Source organism: Cheilinus undulatus, linkage group 15 (genome assembly GCF_018320785.1).
Source record: "Cheilinus undulatus linkage group 15, ASM1832078v1, whole genome shotgun sequence".
Taxonomy (NCBI): domain Eukaryota; kingdom Metazoa; phylum Chordata; class Actinopteri; order Labriformes; family Labridae; genus Cheilinus; species Cheilinus undulatus.
In genome coordinates, this window is record NC_054879.1 from 34,401,814 (window position 1) to 34,420,291 (window position 18,478).

Sequence of the window (18,478 nt, forward strand, 5' to 3'; positions counted from 1 at the left end):
TTCTCTTTCAGAGATTTTGCAAACTGACGTTTTTATACTGTCATTTATTTGGCATTTGGGCGAATACCAAGCTGTGGTGTGTTTGTGTGTGTGTGACCGAGCCAAGACACTGACTGCTTACTGTTTGCTCACCTCCGCAGGGCAACATCTGTTCGTGATGTCGATGCTGAGACACAAACCAACCTGGAACTAAGACAAGGAAACCACATCACACAAAACATGGCAAGTCCCCAGAGCACCTTTTAAGTACTGTTTAACTAAGTTTGTCATAAAAGTCATAGTTATCTGGAAATGAACGCTCAGTCTATTTGACTTTTTGTATGCACACAAAAGGCAAAAGAAGTTGTTAATGCTATTATAAGCAGCAATTTGGTTTCAGCATATTTTTCAAACTACATTTTAGGGATGTGATTTCTGTGATGACAAGAAAATTAATTTCCCTGACTTCTTTTTTTTACGCAGGTGGATGCAAGGTTAACACCACTGGCAGCCATGGGGCTGGACCGCGGTACTCTAATGCATGATGGTCTCCGTCTCCACAGTGGGGTTGTGTACCCAGGGATCAGAGCCCTGCCAACAGAGAAGAGCCGAGACACACCAGCCCTCCCCCTCAATTACAACAGGGATGGTCTCCCAGAGCTTATCTACAAGCCTGATGGCCCTCTGGATAGCCGTAAGCCCACTAACGGATACCTGGGTCTCTATAAGGGCACCTCGCCAAGTCTCCACAAGCCTATGCTGGTTCCTGGCGCTGGAGCTGAAGGTCTGGGCTTGGAACGCAGAGTAGGGCCTGGAGAGAAAGCATCTGATCTGGGCTTGGCAAGCGCTGGTGGCAGCTACCTCCGCTTGCCATGGCTCAGCCCCTACCCTGAAGCAAGCATGTATCCCTTCATGGACACATCCAAGTATGCGGCTTTAAACATGTATAAAGCCTCCTTACTAAGCCAACCCAGCCCCTATCTTCCTCAGCACCTGCCCTACCCCTCTCTGTGTGCAGCCCAGGGGGGAAACCCTGCTGCAGCCGCCTCTGCTGAAAGACTTTACTATATGCCACCCTATCCTCCCTCTCCTATCTCGTCACCCCTTGTGGCGCCCCCTATGAGGATTCCTGCGGTCACAGTAGCTCCTACATCACTGGTACATTGTCAAGATAAGGGACTTAATGTTGCACCTCCATTTGCACAGCAGCTCCACCAACCTTCTCCTCATCCTCAGCACCATCAGGCTGCAATGGACAGGGACCGATCCCCGAGCAGGAGCAGCAGACCAAGCAGGCCGCCCTCTCGAAAGGGGTCAAGCAACAACAATAACACAAGTAGCACTAGAGACACCAATGGTGGGAGTAATAACAGTCTGCCTACTGATTCCTCTCCTCATGCATCCTCTCGTCTCCCCCAACCTCCTGCTCTCATTGACAGTTCACTGGATTTACAAAGACCAGTTGCTAGGATCGGACAACCACCAACCTCCTCCACCTCTTCGATATCTGCCTCGTCCTCATCCACACAGTCCATTCCTCATCCGTTCTCTGTGAGCAGCATAGCTTCAGAGCAGCCCTCTCCTGCTCGGCCAAGCCCCCACAAACCCAGGCCACGAGATGGAGTGCCTGAGCACAGAAGTGTAGGAGCTGAGAGGAGACCCAGCCGGTCACCCTCTAAACCAAATTATGAGAGGCCCCCTCATCAAACCCAACCAACCAAAGACTCGGCAGAGAAGCCTTTGGATTTGTCTGGAAGAATACTTGAGTTTGGGCTGCCTCCTAATGGATTCCCACTTAAAATGGACTCTATGGCTTCAAGCCCACGCTACGGGCTCCCCCAGAGTAGAGAACTCCTAAAAGAAAACCTTTCCTTGTCCCCCTCCTCCCACCCTCAACCTGTGGTCAGCAGCACTTCTTCAAAGGTCCCAGAGAGGCCAGAGATGATCAGCACTTTACACTCCTCCTGGGTTGTACCCAGCCCATCTCCTTCTTCCCACACACAGCACACACCAGGCCTCCCCCCCTCCCCGCGGCCTAACCCAGACCTTTCACAAGCCAAAGGTTCCTCCCCCTCTGTCATCAAACACAAGGGTCTAGAGAGAGTCCTCCCTCAGCAGCGGAGCTCATCCTGTCCAAGAATAGGAGAGTCCAACAACAATGTTCCCTCCACCCAACATTCCTCCCTGGTCAATTCAAAGCCCCTTTCCCCTAAACCAAATGGTGACTGGGCCAAACACAGCCCCAGCCAGTCAGAGCATCCCCCAGTCATGGGCCACCACAGAGACGGAGCAGAGAAGGTCTCTCAGGCCACTAAGAGAAGTGAGACAACCCAGGATTTATCATCTTACAAAAGGCCCTGTTTGGAAAATGGTCACCCTCCTGGGCACCTTTACCTTCAAAATGACGCCTACCTGAACCACAGTTTGGCTTATGCCAACAGATACCTGCACTACCCAATCCCTGATGGCATGGCTCTACACTCTCTGCCAATTACAGGAAAAGGCCCAGTCTATCCTCACCCAGTTTTGCTGGGCAGCAACAGCCTTTACCCAAGCCATTTGGCAGCAAAACACCCTTTACCCTATCATAACCTCCAAGCTGGTCCAGGAGGGGAATACCTCACTTACAATTCCCAAGAGATGGCACACCCCCTCATGCAGGGACACCCAGAAAACAAGCTGCCAGAAAGGGGAGATGCAACTTTGAAACCACGGGAAAAATCTCGGGGTGGCGTTGATGAATGTAGAGAGAACATTGGGAAAGAAACCGGAGAAGGAGGCCAATTGAAGCATGACAGGGACCAAGGAGCACAAGGGCAGGGTGGCAGTCAAAGCAAAATTTCAGTTTCCTCTGCAGCATCTAGAGAAAAGATCGTCTGCATTGACCTTGTACACTCAGACACAGATGTTGAGTCCACTCCAGTAGTCAACAAACAGCCCTCTGTCGAAACCAGCACAAAGGCTAACCAAAATGAATGTTGTCATAGTAACCAAAATCTGACAAAGACTGACAATGAGCCAAAACACCAACACCACCCTTCCCACCCTTATCCGGTCCACTCCACTCAGAGCCCCACCCCGAAGTCCAATCACACTGAAAAACTGCCAGAAACTCCCTTTGGGAAAACAAAGACTCCTCAGGACACAATCTGTCCTGGATTGACATCCAACACATCCCTCGCTTCTCCAGGGCAGGACGCCCAAGAAGAGGAGAGCCAGGAGGAACGCAGCCCCAGCCCTGACCCTGAAGACCATGACCAGAGCACTTTGAGCTGTGCCCGCACATCTGGGTTTTGCAGCTCCAGTAGGGACAAAGGGGACAGAGAGCGTCAAGCTTTCCACCTCGCTCAGCACTACGCAGAAGCGGTGAAGGAGGAGAAAGTGAGCGAGAATGAGACTGAAAAGGAAGACAGTATTGTTGACCTGGGGGAGTCCCAAGGAGAAGGGGATGAGGAGGAAGAAGAGGGTGGCCATGCTTCATCTAAAGGCTCTCGTAGATCCAGTCTGGCCAAGAGGATTGCAAACTCCTCAGGCTATGTTGGCGACCGCTTTAAATGTGTCACCACTGAGCTGTATGCTGACTCCAGCAAGCTGAGCCGTGAACAGAGAGCTCTGCAGGTAAGGCCGTTAACACTTCAGTGTGCGTGTATATATAAACAGTACAGGATATTTTGGGCTCAAGTTGGTGATGGGGTAGAAAAGGTCAGTATGACCAATGTTTATGCTCAGACATTTCCAACGTTAACAGCCACGCAGGAATAAACCTCCATAGACCAATGCTGCAAAATTCAGACCTGCCTCTAGAACACACCCTGCATGAAATTGGCAAACCCTGCATTTACACCACAGCATAGAATAATATAAGTGCTGTCATGCTACTGTCCTGGCCATAGGCTCGACCTTCCTCTTAGTTTATCATTGTCTTGGTATGGTGCAAGGCCATACAGAGGCCCTCTATCAGGGAGAGCAGTTCAAAGGTTAACCAGTGCTGCCTTCTCCGTATGTTGATTAGTGAGCAGTCATTGTAAAGGTTATTTCTGTGCGTGTGAGTGTCTCTGTGTGTCCGTACATGCCTGTCCTTGTGCTACTGCCTCGGGGCTAAAGCATGTGTAAGTGCTGACTGTGCTGTAGAGCTGTATACTGTAGTTCCAGTGCATGACTGTGGCAGCCTCACGGTTCACACTGCCTTTGGCTATGCTTAACCCCAAGGTTAGGGGCGGTGGAGGGCCAAAAAAATCCAGCATCTGCCGTCTTTGGGGTTCTTTTTAGATTTCCTGCATGCCCCACAATCCACCAGCCGTTACTCCCCTAACCCTCCTCCCCCTTGATACCATTTGCCTTGTGGCTGTCATAATTCCTCTCACCCCATTGGCTAAAAAAAATCCCTAACACACATCTCTCAACATGTATGAATGCACAGTTAAAGAAAAGTCCCCTACTCTTGGCCAACATCTTCACATACACAATCAAGCTATTCATTTTAGCCCGTTATCTCTGATTCCTCATGCTCAATGTGCAGCATAGAAACACAAACAAACCCTATGCTTTATTACCCACAGGCTCAGAGGCGGATATGTTAATAGGATGCACATGTCTGTCTATGTCTATGCTGTGACTGCACCCTAGAAAACTGTGGTTTTGTCTGTGTCATGCTTGTCAATGCACAGCTGCAATACAAAGCTATCAAACGCCGCATTTCTGGACGTGTAAAAATTAGATGTGGAAGTCTGGGGAAAAAAATGAACGATACAATTGAAACTGAATTAGCGTTATCAATCATGCTTGGCATGAAAGTCTTGTTTTGATTATCTTTCCAATTCGTCACTCATGCAGTTCAGAAACTATTTGATAGTTTTGATGCTCTGTTAATTGACCTGTTGAGTCTCTTTAATTTGATTGTTATACTGTGGGATTGTGGCTGCCTATTGTGTGTAAAGAAACATGTGGAGAACATAAATTCATTAAAAAAAGATGAAATGATGGACAGATATATTGAGCCCCCCCCATTCTAATTGCTTAGATGGAAGTCATATCACGAGAGGGGAGTAATATAAGTCAACCTGCAGCTAACTGGGAGGTCAGTTCTTTACATTTCTTATCACATCTGCCTCTGATGGGCTCTGTCTCCTTTGTACTCTCTATCGCCGCACACTACTTTTTCCCCTCTCCCTTCTTTCCCATTTCTTCTCTCTCTGCCTCAGGGCTTAGATGTATATGTTTCCTAGCCATGTTTATGTTTCAGGAAGGGAGATGCCAGGATTTAAGCCCCAGAGCGAGCGCATGGACTCACAGTGGCTGCAGTAGTCTAATCTGTGTCTTGATGCCATGCTTGTGATTTATCTGTCTACCTTTTTTGTCCTGTGTGTATGTGTTTGTATGTGTGGGTTTTTTAAAATTTCTTTGGCATATTTCTTTGATTTTTGAGACAATTTCTGACGCAATTTTTTGCTTCTGTAGCTGTTGAGGCCAGATTGAGGCTTAGAGAGGTGTTTGTGCGGCTCGGGGCAGACGATGAGTGGTTTTCATGGGGTTTTTCCTCTGCGTTTGTGTCTGTATGTGTGCGCACAGCGGGCTATGATGCGGTTCTCGGAGCTGGAGCTGAAGGAGAAGGAGGGCGGCGGTGTATGTGTGTCTGCCTCGGCAGCGGCAGCAGGACGGGAGCTGGCAGACGGCCAGCGCAGAGAGCGAGCGCTGGATCACTGCCAACACACCACCAGGCAGGGAGAGAGGGAGGGTGAGTAACCCAGCACCACACGCACACAAACACTTGTCATGCACGCTCAGACACATGCATTCATTCTGCAAGTGCACACACAAACAATAGAAGGGCGTGCACGCTCACATGCACATGCAGCAAATGCTGAGGCAAGACCGGGTCACTCTAAAAAAAGACACTCTTCCATGCACACACAGACTCATCACACACTCACAAGCAAGGCAACACAAGCGAACGAGCCAGTGCGAGAGACGGAGAGGGGGAGTTTTATTTTCAAGAAGTCTTTTGTGCTTATCTGCGCCGAGAGACGATCGAGAGGGAGGGCAAGAGGAGAAGGAGGGGGAGAGATTGCGTGAGTGAGAGAGAGAGTGAAAGCAGGGGGAGAACTAGTGGGTGAAAGCGGATGGGAGAGCGCAACGGAAAGAGAGCGAGAGAGAAGGGAGGAGGAAGGGGAGGGAGGGGGGTTAGTTGCGTTGGCTTGGAGCCCAGCTGTGTGTTGGAGCGAGGCCGCGGCTGACGTGTGAGCCTAATTATGGCATGGAGAGAGACAGAGAGGGAGTCGAGGAGAGGGGGGAGGAAAGGGGAGGGTTGGGGGGGAGTCACGCTCAGTGTGAGAAGGGCGTGGTGCGGTCATGCCGTGGGGGAGGACAGAGAAGCGGGGGGGGTTTGCCGTGCGCAGTGAGTGTGCAGGATGTTTTCTTGCCGTTCCTCCGCGAGTGGCTGCGCTGTAGCAGCGGCCCGCTGGCTCGGCTCACATCAGATTAAAAAGTCTTTACCCCATCAAAGTTTTACTGCCTGTCTTTAAAGCAGAATAAAAGCTGGCTGGTGTTTAACTGGCATTTCAATCCCCCACCCGTCTCAACCCCCCCGCCCCTTATTCCCTTGCTCTCTTTCTGTCTGTCTGTCTGGTTTGTGGTCTGTCTGTCTGTCCTCTCCCTTTCATCTTGTGCTGCTTATTTTTCCTCTGCCCACTCCCCCCTCTTGTCTTCTTCCACCCTGCCCCTTTTTTCCATCTCACGTTTGCTCAGGTGTCCGGTCAACGTTCTCAAATAACCGAGTTCCAGTCCTCCAGAGGTGTGGGGGCCAGAAGGAGCCTTTGTCCCCAGGGCACGGAGCACGAGACGGACGCCGAGATGCCAACCCAGGCATGCTTAAGGATGGTGCCAGGAAGGGGGTGAGGGAATGTGAAGGAGGTCATTTCCTTCCCCCAACTTTGACACCCTCAAAAGGATACCATGAGGAGAAGGTCAGCCCTGGTTTCAGAAAACGGACGCTAAAATCCGAACAGGACGACTCAGAGAGGGAGGAAGAGGAGAGGCTGTCCTATCCAGAGAAAAAAGCCAAGATTTCTACGGGTGAGAATTTCCTAAACATGCATCCTCACCCGCATGCCACTACCATTTTCCTCACGCTCTCCTCTCTCCCTTCATCTGCTTTCCATGTTTGTCTCTAATTCTGCCAATTCTCTCTCGCCCCTTCATCCCGTGTTATGCTGAGCCCTGTCTCATCCCTTGCTCTTAAAAAAAATCGTTCCCTTCCTTTTGTCACTCCCTGCTTCCCAATCAATTCCACCTTCAGCTCGCTCCATCACAACCCCCGCACTTTTCCCCTCCCTCACCACTTTCTGTCCCATCTTTCGCTCTGTGTGGCAGCCAGCGCGGAGAAGTGTTTAATCCTGCCTTTGAGCGGAGTGCGAGTGAGAAGCAAGGAAGAGGGACAGCCATTCTCTCCCTCTCTTCTTTCAGCTCCGCCGTTCCTCCGCTGCGCTAACCCACCCTCTTCAAAGCTGCTCTTTTCTTCTCTTTTCATCTCTTTTCTTTTTTCCCTCATCTGTTTGGGTTCCCTTTTTTTTCTGGCATGCGGTATCACGCTCGCTCTCCCCAGCACTGGCAGACGAGTCAAATACTCGTCCCCCGTGAATTTAAAGGGGGGAGAGCTCTCCCTTGGCTTCTCCGGTCTTTATTGCTTTGTGTCTCCGCCCGAATCTTGACTTCTCTTCCCCTCGTACTCCTCAGTCTGTTTTCTTAAAATCCCTCTTCATTCCTCTTCTACCAGAGTGCATGTGTGTATAATGTAAGGCTTAGAGGGGGTTTTAAAAGCCATAAGAATGTTGTGATTAATGGCCTTTGTCCTTTGTGCTCGGTTGTCTGCACTTCTGTGTGTTTGCACATACAATAGTTTGTGTGTTGTGGAAAGTATATACATGTAAGGGTATTTCATAACCAAAATGTCAACTCACAGGCACAAAGGGGTAAAACAGGTGATTTTGTATTAATCTGTTGGGTTTTCTGTGCCCTTAATAAGTGTGGGATGAGAAATATTCTTATCTAATCTTTTCACTGCAGTGGAAAACTTAGTTAAATAGTTACAAATGAAGGGTTTTCTGTTACAAAAACTAGAGCTCTTTCAAGAGAAGGTAAAACATGCTTATTCTTTGCTCTTTTATTTGCAGATGAGCATGAGCAGACCAGTCTAGAGGAGGATGATGACGACGAGGTGCGTAAGCTCAAAGTCTGCATCGAGCTCAAGGGACTGAGACTGAGCAAGCCCGCCACTGGTGCAGCTTCACCTGACAGGTTCCACATCAAACAGGAGAGACCATGGCCCCAGAACAGGCTGGGACCTCCGACCCAGAACACACGGGAGCGAAAGATCAGGGCCAGCGAGGCGGATGACAGAGCCGGTGCACAGAGAGCCGAGATCAACAGGAAATGGGGCTGCGACAAGCTGCTTAATGGTAAGAATGAACCACCAGCCGTGCAAACCGATGCCGAGTTCAGCTAGGGTAACGGAAATCTATCTTTGGCTCACGTTTCACTCTCATGTTGAGCAGTCTGTCTTTTCGGGGATTTCCCGTGTGCTCTAGGAGAAAGATGGGGGGTGCAAAGGAAGTGAGGTAGGGGTTACTTCCTCCAACCAGAGGAAAGTCTTTCTAGGGGGAAAAAGAAACAGGACCTACGGGATGAGAAGCTGTACCCCCCCCCGCCTTCCCTTGTGGTTTGGGGCTTTTTGTTCAGGCGCTCCAAAGCGGCTCTGTAAGAGCGATAAAAGTGCTTTGCGAGTGAGGGAAGTGGCTGGTGGAGATACGCGTGGGCAGGTGTAGTGTGACTAATGTGTGATCAATGATTTTGCTTTTGCTTTTTTCCCTCAAGACCAGTCACAGGAAAAGGGAAGGCAGGGGAAGTGAGTGTTTGGGAGGGGGGGGGGGTAAACTTATTAAAACCAGGGCTCTCCCTTATTCATGTGCCCAAACGGAGGCAGAGGGAAGCACAGGCGAAGAGAGAATAAAAGAACAGGAGATTAAAGGAAGTGAATAAAGCAGAGGAGATTTTGGGTTTTATGTTTCCTGCAGGAAACACAGGCCTTGATTGGCCACTGAATCCCTCATTTTTGCTTTCACCTTTTTAGATAATATCACCCTGGCAACAGCTATGTTTTTACAACCAATATGCTTATTTTACTGTCTTTCAGTCACCTTTTTTGTCCTCCGTGTTGAGTTCATCAGATCAATCATTCATTTCTGTTAAGCATCTGCTTTTCTAAAAGGTTTTGAATACGTAGAAAGTGCTTGTAAAATAACAGAGGATTCTACTTTCCTCCTTAAGGGTTTTCAGTGAGGGATTTATTGAATGTACATTTTATATGAATGCGAAGTTAGACAACATTCCTATGTAGTTAAATGCTTTTCAGTGACTCTTATGATGAAAATAATTTCTACTTCACTATCTGACACTGTGGTTTCAAGGGCAGATTTTTTGTGTAAATATGTACTATAAGAGGCTGACACCAGAAAGTGCCACATTTGTTTAGATAGATTACTCAGACTAGTGTCCTTGCTGCAGTGAATGAGTGCGCACAAGTCACAACAGGGCTGTTTATGCGTGCCTCTGTTGTGCGTGCAACTGCGTGTTTTTATTTATTTTACATTTTTCCCGAGCGAGCAGGCATGCTGCGCTCCCAGACAGCTCTGTGCTCTCATTAATAAACCAACAGAGGGTGAGAGATGGCCTTGCAATACCTTCCCATCCTCCCCTTCCACTGAGCTCTCACACTATCAGCCGCTCACTCTGCCTCCCTTTTTTTTTTTCCCTCCCACTCTAGGAGTAGCTGCTTCTCCCCTTCCCCCCGGCCAAGTGAAGGACAAAGCTCAACCGCTGGGCCTCTTCTCAGGTGACCGTGGCCTCAAGGAGCCCAGGAGGGGCCCCCCTTCTCCTGCCCCAGAGCCATCTGTAGGAGGCGCTCCTCCCCTCAAGCCCCGTCGCCATAGTGACACCGACAAACCCAAGGGCAAGCGGCCGTGCAAGACCAAACACACCAGTCAGAGGGAGCGGGAGAAGAGGAAAGAGGCCACACCTAGCAGCCCAGGCCAGCGGTGTGCAGCTGATCTGGGAGCAGCTGAGGAGGACAAGGTGAGTGCTGATAGGCTGTCTGGCTGCGATACAGGCGTCTGGATTTTTGTAGCAGCGGAGTCTGTTTCAGTATGCCTGTCGGCGCCTCCGATTATGCAGCTGGGAGAGCAAGAGGGAGGGAGAGAGGAAGGAAGTATGTTTACAATGTTTAGAGTGCTGCTGGAGCTTTGACCTCCTCATGCCCTTAGTGGCTCCCTGTGGAGTGCCTGCCTGCATGCGTGTTTGTCTTTGGCCTTAATTGTCGAATGTGTGTCATCGCTGGTGTTTTGTGTCTAGGTACGTGCCACTGGCTGCAAGCGCTACTGAGCATTCTTGACATTACAACAAAACCCTGGAGCAATTATACATCGCAGTCAGTGTCCACACGCTCAGTCACAATCACAACGAGGACTGTGGCAGCCACGGTTGAGCACATGAAGCGCCGGAGTTCAAAAGGGGGGGAAAAAACGAGCATGGGGAAAAATTGAGGGAAAAAAAGAAGGATAGTTGTTTTCCGCCCACACTGCTCTCCTCTTCAGGCTGACAGCTGCTTCTACATGGAATTCCACTGAGAGGGCACGCACTATACACACACACAGGCATGCAACTCCCTGTCTCAGGCGTGCTCTATTGGTTTAGCGGTTAAAGGAAAGTGGCGTGCCAACCTGCAGTGTTTGGGGCGTGAACAGTTGGTGTGAAGCTCTGTGTGAGAGTGTGTTTCAGGGATGCATAGTGTGATACATAAATATCATCTGTAAACAAAATCAGTCTGTGTACTTAAGCTGTATAAAGGTAGTGTATAGTGAACAGTTTTATGAAGTAGTTAACATAGTTTATTGACACTGATTAGAGTTTCCTCTAAAATTCAGCTTTTTCTTTTTAAAGTCCCTGCATAGTGAAACCAAACTTTGTATCAACACACTAGATATGTTGGAATAAGGTTGCTATAAACATTGGAAAACACTGAGCTCTGTATGTGACTTTTTTATTTAGACCATTAGAAAGTTATTCACTTCTTTCCTGGCTTGGTTTTATTTGAGCAGGGCAATAAAGGAGCCAATGTCATCACCAGTTTTGATGGGGAGTCACCTCGCCCCCCTAATGCTACAACAGACTAAAATCACAGATCAGTTCATCTCAGTACAGTTTGTTGTCAGCTGATGTCACTGCCTTCACTAAAGTTTACAGCCAGCTACATGCAGCAATGTTTTTGTTCATTGTGAGGTAAATTTACCAATTCTATAGCCATGGTGGCCTACAGGTCATTATCACTCTTATATGGGTGTGGCTTCAACCGACACTCCCACACCAACCTAGACCAGATTTTACAGCCTCATTTTTCACAACTTTGAGGCTTTATTTTATAAACTTAGAAATGCTTTTTATGACTGAAATTTGGCCTGATGGTTCATAACACAGTGACCTGTCACACAAATGCCCAAAATATATTTATCCCAGCATCTCATCTGAAAATATATATTTCCAAAAAATAATGTGTTGAACTGTCCAGGATTGTTTATTTTAATAATAGTTTTTAGTACTTTATAAAACTTCAACCAGAAGGATTTTCTAACTAATATATTTTTATTTTGAAATTTCCCCCTTATGCTGATGATGTCACAAACAGCATACTATTTTGTAAATAAAAAATACTGGCATTGTTTTACAAGTGTGCTCTATACTCAAACAACATGACACCCCCTCCCATGGGGGATTTTACAATCCAAACTTGAGGGGTGCTCTCTAAAGACAAGTGCTCAATAAACCTCCCGAAACACAGATATCGCAAGTTATATTTTCCTCTATGCATCATTTATCAAATTAACAACATTGTGGATTTCACCCCACAAAATATGTACATTTTTAATAGAATATGCTTTGGTTAAGCATCAATATTATCTACACAGTACATTCAGAAAGTATTCAGACCCCTTTCACTTTTTCAGTTTTGTTATGTTGCAGCCTTATGCTACAGTCGAAAAAAATATTCTCATAAATCTACAATCAGTAACCAATCATGACAAAGTGAAAACAGAATTTTGAAAAATTTTGCAAATTTATGAAAAACAAAAACTGAAATATCATATTGTACATACATTTTCAGACCCCTAGCAAGAACACAAGCTAGTTCCGGTTCCTCCCATTTCTCTGGATCATTGCTGAGATGTTTCTACACCTTGATTGGAGTTCACCTGTAGTAAATAGAATTTTGGAAAGGCTCACACCTCTTTAGAAGGCCACACAGCTGCATATCAGAGCAAAGACCAAGCCATGAAGTCAAAGGAACAGCCTGTAGAGCTCAGAGACAGGACTGTTGCAAGACACAGAACTGGGGATGGTTTCAAAAAAGTTTCTGCTGCACTGAAGGTTCTAAGGAGCACAGTGGCCTCCATAATTCTTAAATGGAAGAAATTTGGCACTACCAGGACTCTTTCAAGTGCTGGTTGCCTTGCAAAACTGAGCAATCGGGGGAGAATGGCCTTAGTAAGAGAGGTGACCAAGAACCTAATGGTCCCTCACACAGATCCTGTGTGGAGATGAGACAAAGTTCCAGAAGGGCAAACATCTCTGCAGCCCTCTACTCATCTGGGCTTATAGCAGAGTGGCTAGATGGAAGCTTCTTTTCAGTGAAAGTCATCAGATAGGCCAATGGCAACATTACTGCAGACAATTATGACATAAAATGATTTATTTTAGTACTTAAGTCCTTATTTTCTCCTACTTTCTTTGAGACATGATATATGGCATATGAGTTTGATAGTGCTGATTATTGCTAGGCTTTATTAAAAAAAGATGGTTAGGGATTAAGAAGATATTTACCAAATACTTGTCCGATTTTGAAAATGTAGTTGGGCAATGCCCTTGTCATTTTTAGGGGTGCTGAGATGAAATTTACAGGTGTTTCAGCATCCCCATAGAGGGTCTAACATTACCAATGCCCCCTCCTAAATGTGTGAGTGCGTGCATTTGCAAGTGTGTCATGTCATGCGTGTGCCCTTGAGTGTCCACGTGTGCGTCTGCAATGTGGCAGTAGCTGAAACACTCTCCCTCCCTCTCTCTCTCCCTCTCCCATTCTCTCTGTCTCTCCTCAGCTGAGCGAGCAGCGCAGCGCTCCAAGGAAGGGAGCCGCCTCTCCTAATCATTATCCCTGCTCTCCAGCCAAGCCCTGCTCCCCCGCCGCGCTCTGTCCGCCCACCCTCCAGCCCCAGGCCAACGGCAGAGCAGGCGCTGTCCCACCAGAGGCGGTGGGGGCGCACAGGACCCCCCCTGCTGAGCCCCCCGCAGTACGTCCGATCCCGCCAGAGGCTCGCCGGCTGATCGTGAACAAGAACGCTGGAGAGACTCTGCTCCAGAGAGCCGCACGACTCGGCTACGAGGTAATAGGATTCGCTCAAAGTCATCCTCGCTCCTTATCGCTTTCTCTCTTCATATTTTACACTCTTACACTTCATCTCTTCCAAATCTGCGCTCCCTCTCTCTTCTTAAATTGAGCTCATTTTCTCCCCCTACTTTGTTCCCGTCTGTGACTCTGGCAGACGTAGCTCCACTCAAAATTGTCTTTCCTTGTCTTCCTCTTTCGTGCATCTCTCCTATTCTTCCTCTTTCAAGCTCCCTCTTTTGCTTTTTGTATCATTTCCTCCTATTTCGCCCTTGCACATGCTTTGTTCTTCCCCTACTCCATCCTTTTCTGCTCCTCTCGCCGGCTACTCTCTCTTTCTCTCTCAGGTTTCCGCTCCCTCCCTACCCCCCCCCCCCCTCTTTCCTCTCAGCGCTCTCTTACTCTTCCTCTCTTTGTGACTCAGATTGTCGTTGGCACCCCTCCTCCTCCTCCTCCTCCTTCCCGCGAGCGCACACACGCACACTCCCCCATCGCCTCCCCTCCTCTCGCCTCGCTCCGCTCTCACATCTCATTAATTTTCCGTGAGGCGAAGTGTGACACATACACACGCAGGCACACACAGACGTGTACGTGCGTGTGCAGACAGCATGAGGGATCGGTGGGATCATTATACAGAGACTGATGCTCGCTGCCTCTCTCTAGCATCGGAAGTTTTTTTCTCTCTGTCTTTGTGTGTAGCTGCCGATCGCTCGCTCCTGAACCAGATCCTTTCCTTCTCCACACGCCCACTAAAGAATAAGATCGGTGTATATTCTCTCAAATCTCTCAACTCCCATTACTCAGAAGCTCTTAATTAAAGTTGGATGGCCTGCTGTGTTCCTTCCCCCTTCATGTTTCTTAATGTTTTCCCCTCCTTGTTGAAATATTTTACAAATTGATTTATTGATCCAAGTGGTTTTAATGCCACATGGGCTACAGATTTTGCACTATGTGTTTGTGTCCACTAGTAATGTTCGCAGGTGACTATTTTCTTATTTGGCTGAATGTGCATCTGAATTTTGTTTAACCGACTAGTCAGCAGAAAAAATGCTCAGGAAACAGTCAAATTTATCACAAGGTCATTGTGTCAGCTGGTTTACGATATGAGGCTGGTGTGCTGAGTAGAGGGTGGCTAAAGTTAGCAACTAGCTCCACCAGCTTACAGTCCTTGCTTAACGTGGTTACTCATCACTTCAGTTGAATTGTTATACATCTCAAATAGTCTTAAATTGTACATTTGAAATGTAAGACCTTAAAAGTCTTAAAGTCAGATAATTACCAGTGAGAGGTCTTAAATTTTGGAAGGCACCTTGACTATGACGTACGCTTATCCAATCTTTGTTCTCTTGCCAGCCTTATATGATATATAATCCCCCAACAAGTCCTGGGTCTACCCAGGGGTCTTCTCCCCTTTGCATGCACCTAGAGGACCTCCACAGGGAGGCGACAAGAAGCCATCCTAGTCTGATATTACACATGTATTCATAAATTTATATTAAAATTTTAATTTCGATTAATTCCAGAATTTCTTTGGGTAATCACATCAATTGTTTATCCCGTTTTGGAATTCCACTTGTTTGCACTCAAATCTGTATTTTGTGTCATTTTGGATACAGATCTGCTGAAATAGGTAGGTTGAAGATTTTAACATGAACTTAACCAAAGAAAAAAGAACTTTTTATGGATTGAAAAGTAATTAAGGGACAGTAAAAAGGAAGGAACAGTGGTGGGTTGAATTTACGTCACTGTGGCTGCAGGAGACGCTGCAGTGGCTCAACCAAAGTGTGCTAAAAGGGACAACAAAGCACGAGATTAATCACATTTTAAAATTTGGTGCAATGATATTGGGCCTTAATAAATTCAGATTATTGTGCCCTAATTATCATGCGTTAAATATGTGTTTGCAAAAGTGATAGATAATTAGTTCAACCAATTCATAAAGCTTGTGCCGACTATTTTGATATCAGTGTTTAGACAGCTGAGCGGCTAACCATCCCTCCTGTCCACTCCGTCTCTCATTCATCTCTAAGCCGTGTTCTTGTGATCATTTTTATCACCAGCAGAGGTATCTTCACAGATCTGTAAATAGGTGTGGGTATCTTTGGTTGCTCATTAACCAGTTGCTTTATGGTCGTGTGCGTTTGTTGTACATGATGATTAGGGGTGTGTGCGTCTGTCTGCGTGTCCGTGATTATGTGTGAAGTGTGTGACTCAGAGAGGGAGAGAGAGCAGGAGTGTGAATGAGAGGTAAGCACTGGGAGTATAATCGCGTTCTAATGGCCCTCTAATGTGCCGTGGTGACTGTGGTTAGCAGCGGCGGCGGCTGTTTTTCTCCCCGACTCGCACACACAAACACTCACGCGCGTACACGCAGGGTGCAGCGCAGCAGCAGGGTTCAGTCAGCCGTGCTGGAGAGAAGCTGGCTCGTCTCTCTGATTTATGCGTCTCTCTCGAACGTTTTTTTCCCTCCCTCTCCTTTTTTTTCTCTCTCCCCTTTAGCATTTTTTCCCTTCCTGCGCTCCGCGTGTGGAGAGGGGAAGGAGGGAGGAGAAAACCTGAGACTACACAAACAAGGCGCTGACCGCTGCGCAAACAACACCCCCGCCTTCCCCTCTCCCCCCATCCCTCCCTCCCTTTCTCTTTCTCTCTCTCTCTCTCTCTCTCGCAGGAAGCTCGTCTCTCACTGCCTGTGTGTGATAAGCCTGGGGCAGACCCCTGGGGCTCCCACACACACACACACACAAGGACGAGTGCAGAGAGACACACCAATTTATGCATTCCGCCCCACACACACACACTTGCATACAAGCCTGTAGATGCACAGAGAGCTTGTCTCACGCTGGTGTTTTAGCGCCGCGAGCTCTGGGCTTATCACACACAGGCAGAGAGATATGAGGGCCTGAGAGACGGAGGCATGCACGCACGCAGACACAGAGCACACAGGCTGATTACGAGCACATACACAGAAATACACACAGAAACACCGGTTATGACCCAATAAGCACATGCACAGGCATCCTGATGTGCTCCTCACCATATGCTGAGCAGAGTGACGAGTCTCGCTGCTTGCTGCTGTCGCGCTAACCTTGCAAAGCAGATGGATTGGCCAGATTCCATATCTGTCATCAGGCAAAATCCATCAGGCAAAGCTCCAATCTGAAACGACTGTGCGTGGTCTGATAATGGACCAGGCCAATCAGCGTCATTTGAGGAGAACGAGGCAGTAGATATGGGGAGGTTTCGTTGTACTGGGTAGCAATGGCTGCCTCTGGTGTAGCGTTTGGCTCTGATGTAACTATAGTATAGCTGCAGTTTATCACAGCTGGACCTCATTTCTTCATCAAATAAAGAGCAAAGAACAGCACTGAAAGCTTTTTATAACAGAAGAGATGTTTCACTATTCTCCCGACCTGCTTCGGCATTAGTTTGCAAGAGTTACTGGAGGGCTTAAGTTGTGCTTTAAGCCAGTATGTAGAGTGGCTGCCACAGGTGTAGCATTTAGCTCGGATGTAGCTATAAAATAGTGGTCAGTTTTATCCAAACTGTGCCATATTTCTTTACTGAAACAAGAGCAAAGAGCCAGACCAAAAGCTTCTTGTGGCAAAGACGATGTTTTTGACCTTATCCCAACCGATCTTGGCATGAGTTTTATCCACCAACAAGCTCCACTGTTTATAAACTATGGCAGCGCCTGTCTGTCGAGCACAGGTTAGTACCAGAGCTGCGCATGCCTGACTACCTTATTTTATCTTGTCGCTCTGATTGGCCCATAATAATGGCGACATACTGAGAATTTTTTGGAGAGTCCTGCCCTCTCAAATACTTTGCATGGGATATTTCTCAGATGAATGTGAAATACATCCTGGGGAGTGGATATAAAGTCTAAAGTCTATCTGTTGTGTTAGGTTACTCCATATGCTGAACACAGTGACGAGTCTTGCAGTTTGCTGCTGTCATGCACCCACACAAACCTGTACATGCAAATTCAGAATCGGCTCATGCACGCACACAGCCTACACACTCACTATAAGCACACACACAGAGTCAGAAATACTGGTTGTTACCCTGTCAGCACTCACACAGGCGTCCTTTCTTGTGCAGACCTGCACACACAGGGCACGGAATCACGCCAAGCACACATGCATGTAATTTAACACACGCGCACCATTCTGTGATGTTCCCGATGCCCGGGCCGACACTGTGCATATTTCATGTTCGTTTAGTTTTGCGATCCGTGCCTCTGCACACGAAAGCCCACTCTTTCTTTCTTCCTCCCTCTGCTTTCATTCTCTCTCTCTCTCTCTCCCTCATCTGCCTCGCTCTCTGAGCATTTGAAATGGTAATGAGGAGAGATTCTGCGGATGTCTTCATCCCTCTCCCCCTCGTGCCGGGGCCCCTCAGCTCTGCCCATTGAAAGCTCAGATAAAGGTGCAATCTGTAATTTATTCTCCTCACATGAATCACTTCTGATTTTTCCTTCCAAAACCACGTATGATCCAAGGAAAGGGAAGGAGATTGCATTTTAAGTGCCCAGTTAGACCTCTATTTACGATAGCAAAAATTAAAGGCCAAATTTTGGCTAATCAGTGGATTCACTTGGGAGCAGCTGAACTGACTTTCAAAGTTGAACTTTGGCGACCTTTGACTGCAGATGTGTACCTTTGACTTATGCAGTTTTGTGGTACCGAAATTTTAAGAGAACAGAAAGAAACAATATCTGGAGAAGGGAAGACCATACCAAAGCTGATAATTTTACATTTTACTCAGATTTTTTTTCCTTGCTTTATGAGCAACATGTTTCAAGGCCTAAAATTTGCCAAGACACAGCAAAAAATGAAAATAAGGGCTGTCAAACAATTACAATTTTTAATCCAATTAATCTCAGAACTTCTGCAGCTAATTGCTGCAATAAGAATTCAACAATTTTACATTTAAAACCTTTTTTGATTCATATTGTTTATTTGGAACGAAAATAACTAATAATAAATTTCATCAGATTGAAGACTATGACATAGT

General features: G+C 47.3%; 1 protein-coding gene across 3 annotated transcripts in view; it reads left to right on the plus strand.

Annotated features, from left to right (window-relative positions):
- bcor (BCL6 corepressor) overlaps window positions 1–18,478 on the plus strand; it is a 42,986-nt gene that overhangs the window by 12,320 nt on the left and 12,188 nt on the right. For 2 of the 3 annotated variants that reach the window (XM_041807822.1, XM_041807823.1), the window contains exons 2-9: window positions 141–222; window positions 463–3,597; window positions 5,000–5,056; window positions 5,548–5,713; window positions 6,724–7,050; window positions 8,148–8,432; window positions 9,797–10,104; window positions 13,176–13,460. In XM_041807822.1, coding sequence (XP_041663756.1) covers window positions 220–222; window positions 463–3,597; window positions 5,000–5,056; window positions 5,548–5,713; window positions 6,724–7,050; window positions 8,148–8,432; window positions 9,797–10,104; window positions 13,176–13,460 — 4,566 coding nt within the window. In that variant the 5' untranslated portion in view covers window positions 141–219. The remainder of the gene's footprint in view (window positions 1–140; window positions 223–462; window positions 3,598–4,999; window positions 5,057–5,547; window positions 5,714–6,723; window positions 7,051–8,147; window positions 8,433–9,796; window positions 10,105–13,175; window positions 13,461–18,478) is intronic. The other variant, XM_041807824.1, reaches the window with a different exon arrangement.